Here is a 2,910-nt window from a genome sequence, read left to right as displayed (position 1 = left end):
AGTCGTATAATACGTATACTTATTGCGATGAAGGTACAATAAATCCCTAAAGATACTTAGTAAGCCGTTCAACTCATATAACAAACTCATATAACCAAATAATTCCGTTAAACGCCCGAGTTTCAGAAACTGTAACACATAACTTAAACTAAAGCCATATTTCAGTAGTAATGAGTAATAAAAACATACATAATGCACCTATATGTCATAAACTGACTGCTAAGCAGATTTAATTGAAACAATCTGAACAGTTAAGTGCCGTGAGATATTAAATGTTAGGTTAGTGTAGGGATTAATTCCACGTCTAATAAAGTTACTGACGTTGATTCGTTTCCATTTAAAACCTCTCTCCGTGCCACTTATCATGCTCGGTAGTTATCGACCTCAATTCACGCAGTCTACTCTCATATATCCGGTTTATCTTATTGTGACAATAACGAACTAAATAGATATCCATAGGCAAAAAAAGTATTTAAACCCACAATGCAAATATAAATAATTCTCTTATATAACACAATACGTATAAAAATATTTATATTATTTAATTTTATGGCTATTTTTTGAATTTTTAGGTTATGTTTTACAAATTTTAGTATAGTAATGTTGTAAATTGAGAACAAATTGTAACATTTAGTGAGTTAACTTTAATAACTGTCATTTATTTGTGTTGTAATTTGTTGCACAATATGAATGTACATTTACTTTTTGAAAATTTCTTGAAAAATGGAGATTTACTTATTTATAACCAATACATTGTACCGGTTAGTAAAATGTTCTATATTGTAGGAGAAAAACATTGTACTGGATGTAAAACACAATTAGAAATTAAAAATATACTTGGGGTTTTTGTGTGAAAAAAATGTATTTTAACTTCGTTACGGGGTTATTTTGGAAAATAACAGCGTACATCTATGTCAATAGCCTACGCGTACTTCGCAAAGGAATATGGTTACAATTGTGATTGGTAAAGGTAAATGAAGTAAAATAATAATGTCAACATTTTAAGTTACCACCGTGTACTATATATGTTATTAGTGGATATATTTTTAATTCAGATGAAATATTTATATTTTTACTAGGGTGAGTGCACCAGTGAATGACCACCCCCCCAGTGAATGACCGTTTTTCATAAAAAAAATAATATTAAGAAAACAGAGCATCCTGACCAATCACAACTAATATTAAAAACATCTGTGGTCATTCTCTAGACTGCATCCAGTTCCACAACATTTTGGAGGGAAAGCAGTGGTTGATTTATTTGATAGTTAGTAGCAGTGTCTTCGACTTCCACTAATCACTACACCAGCAATAAGAATCCCGTATGTCAGGTAAGTGTTGACATCATTTATTGTAGACAACTCAGAAGTTTTGTTATGTTTGTAGCTATTTATATTGTTATTCAAAGCCTATACTTTGGTCTGAAAGTGATTTTACCAAGATAACCTCAAACCTTTTACGTGAAAACAGGTGGTCATATACTAAATCGGATCCCTAGGAATAACCAATGAATGACCATTTCGGTCATTCACTGGATTCAAGTTATTATTTTTTTTTCTGAAGTGAGCTGTTTATTATAGAATGCTCAATAGCAGCAGACTTTTACCAATCAGCTGGAATATGCCTTAGTCATCTTCTTCCAGTAAATGACCGGGGGTTAAAGTTGGTGGTCATTTATGGGATCAGAATTGGTCATTTACTGGCAACAGTAAAATAAAATAATTCAGTTGATTATATCTTAACTCCAATTTTAATTTAGCTTTTCTTTTCAGTGTCATGGCTGAAGCAGAGAACAACAACGCTTCTGGAAATGAGGAAAATAACTCAAAAAGGCCGTATGTAAGGTTTAAATACAGCTTAGAAAACCCTAAAAAAAGCCATCCAAGAGGTAAAGGCTGGACGGATTTCTGCAAACAAAGGTTCTAAACTGTATGGTGTTCCCAAAGGAACACTAATTTCAAAATTACATTCTGATGCACCAATTCAAAGGAAAATGGGCCCTCCTTCAGTTCTGTCAGTCGAAGAAGAAGGAAAGCTGGAAGACTGGATTTTGGCTAAAGCCAAACTTGGTTTTCCAATTCATGCTGACGAAGTCATGGACACTGTGCAGAAAAATAGTAAAAGACGAGGGTAGAGAAACTCCATTTAGTGACGGCCGGCCAGGAAAGAAATGGCTAGAACTTTTTTTGAAAAGACACCCCAACATTGCAAAAGACAATACGGAAATTATATCAAAGGCAAGAGCCTCTGTAACGGAACCACAAATAAGAGAGTGGTTTTCTGAATTGAAGAACTACTTAAAAGATGTCAATGCAGAAGATATTTTAAATGATCCAACCAGGATTTTTAATTTGGATGAAACAGGTATGTGTACCTGCCCAAAATCAGGTAAAGTTCTTGGGCCAAAAAGCTATAAAAACTTCTACGAAATATCTCCTGGGCCAGAAAAAGAGTGCATAACAGTTTTATGCACATTTTCTGCAGCAGGCAAGGTAGTTCAGCCTATGATTGTGTATCCTTTCAAAAGGATGCCACGTGATATAGTTGACTCTGTCCCTCCCACATTTTCTATAGGGAGGAGTGATTCAGGTTGGATGGTCAGTGGTACTTTTTATGAGTACATGGCCAATTCATTGTATCCATGGCTGGTTGATTCTAAAGTACAGCTACCTGTCTTGGTGTTTTTTGGATGGCCATAAGTCACACATCAATTTGGAGCTTTTTAACTTCTGTGTTGAAAAACAGATTTTTATTTTCTGTTTGTTACCAAATGCTACTCACATACTGCAACCTTGCGATGTAGCAATCTTCAAGCCTTTGAAAAACGCATGGAAAAGATCAATCAGGAAATATAAACAAGAAACTACTAAATAAGTTTCGAAAGTAAACTTCGCTCCTCTGTTTGCTGAGGCA

General features: G+C 34.3%; 1 protein-coding gene across 1 annotated transcript; it reads left to right on the top strand.

Moving 5' to 3' along the window:
* Positions 1-1,970: 1,970 nt before the first annotated feature.
* On the top strand, positions 1,971-2,696 carry LOC124363674. Its single transcript, XM_046818933.1, has one exon. It carries the CDS (start codon positions 1,971-1,973, stop codon positions 2,694-2,696), a length of 726 nt encoding a protein of 241 aa, XP_046674889.1.
* Positions 2,697-2,910: the final 214 nt, after the last annotated feature.

The sequence above is a fragment of the Homalodisca vitripennis genome, chromosome 5 (genome assembly GCF_021130785.1).
Source record: "Homalodisca vitripennis isolate AUS2020 chromosome 5, UT_GWSS_2.1, whole genome shotgun sequence".
Lineage (NCBI taxonomy): Eukaryota > Metazoa > Arthropoda > Insecta > Hemiptera > Cicadellidae > Homalodisca > Homalodisca vitripennis.
This window is presented reverse-complemented; position numbering and strand designations above follow the sequence as displayed.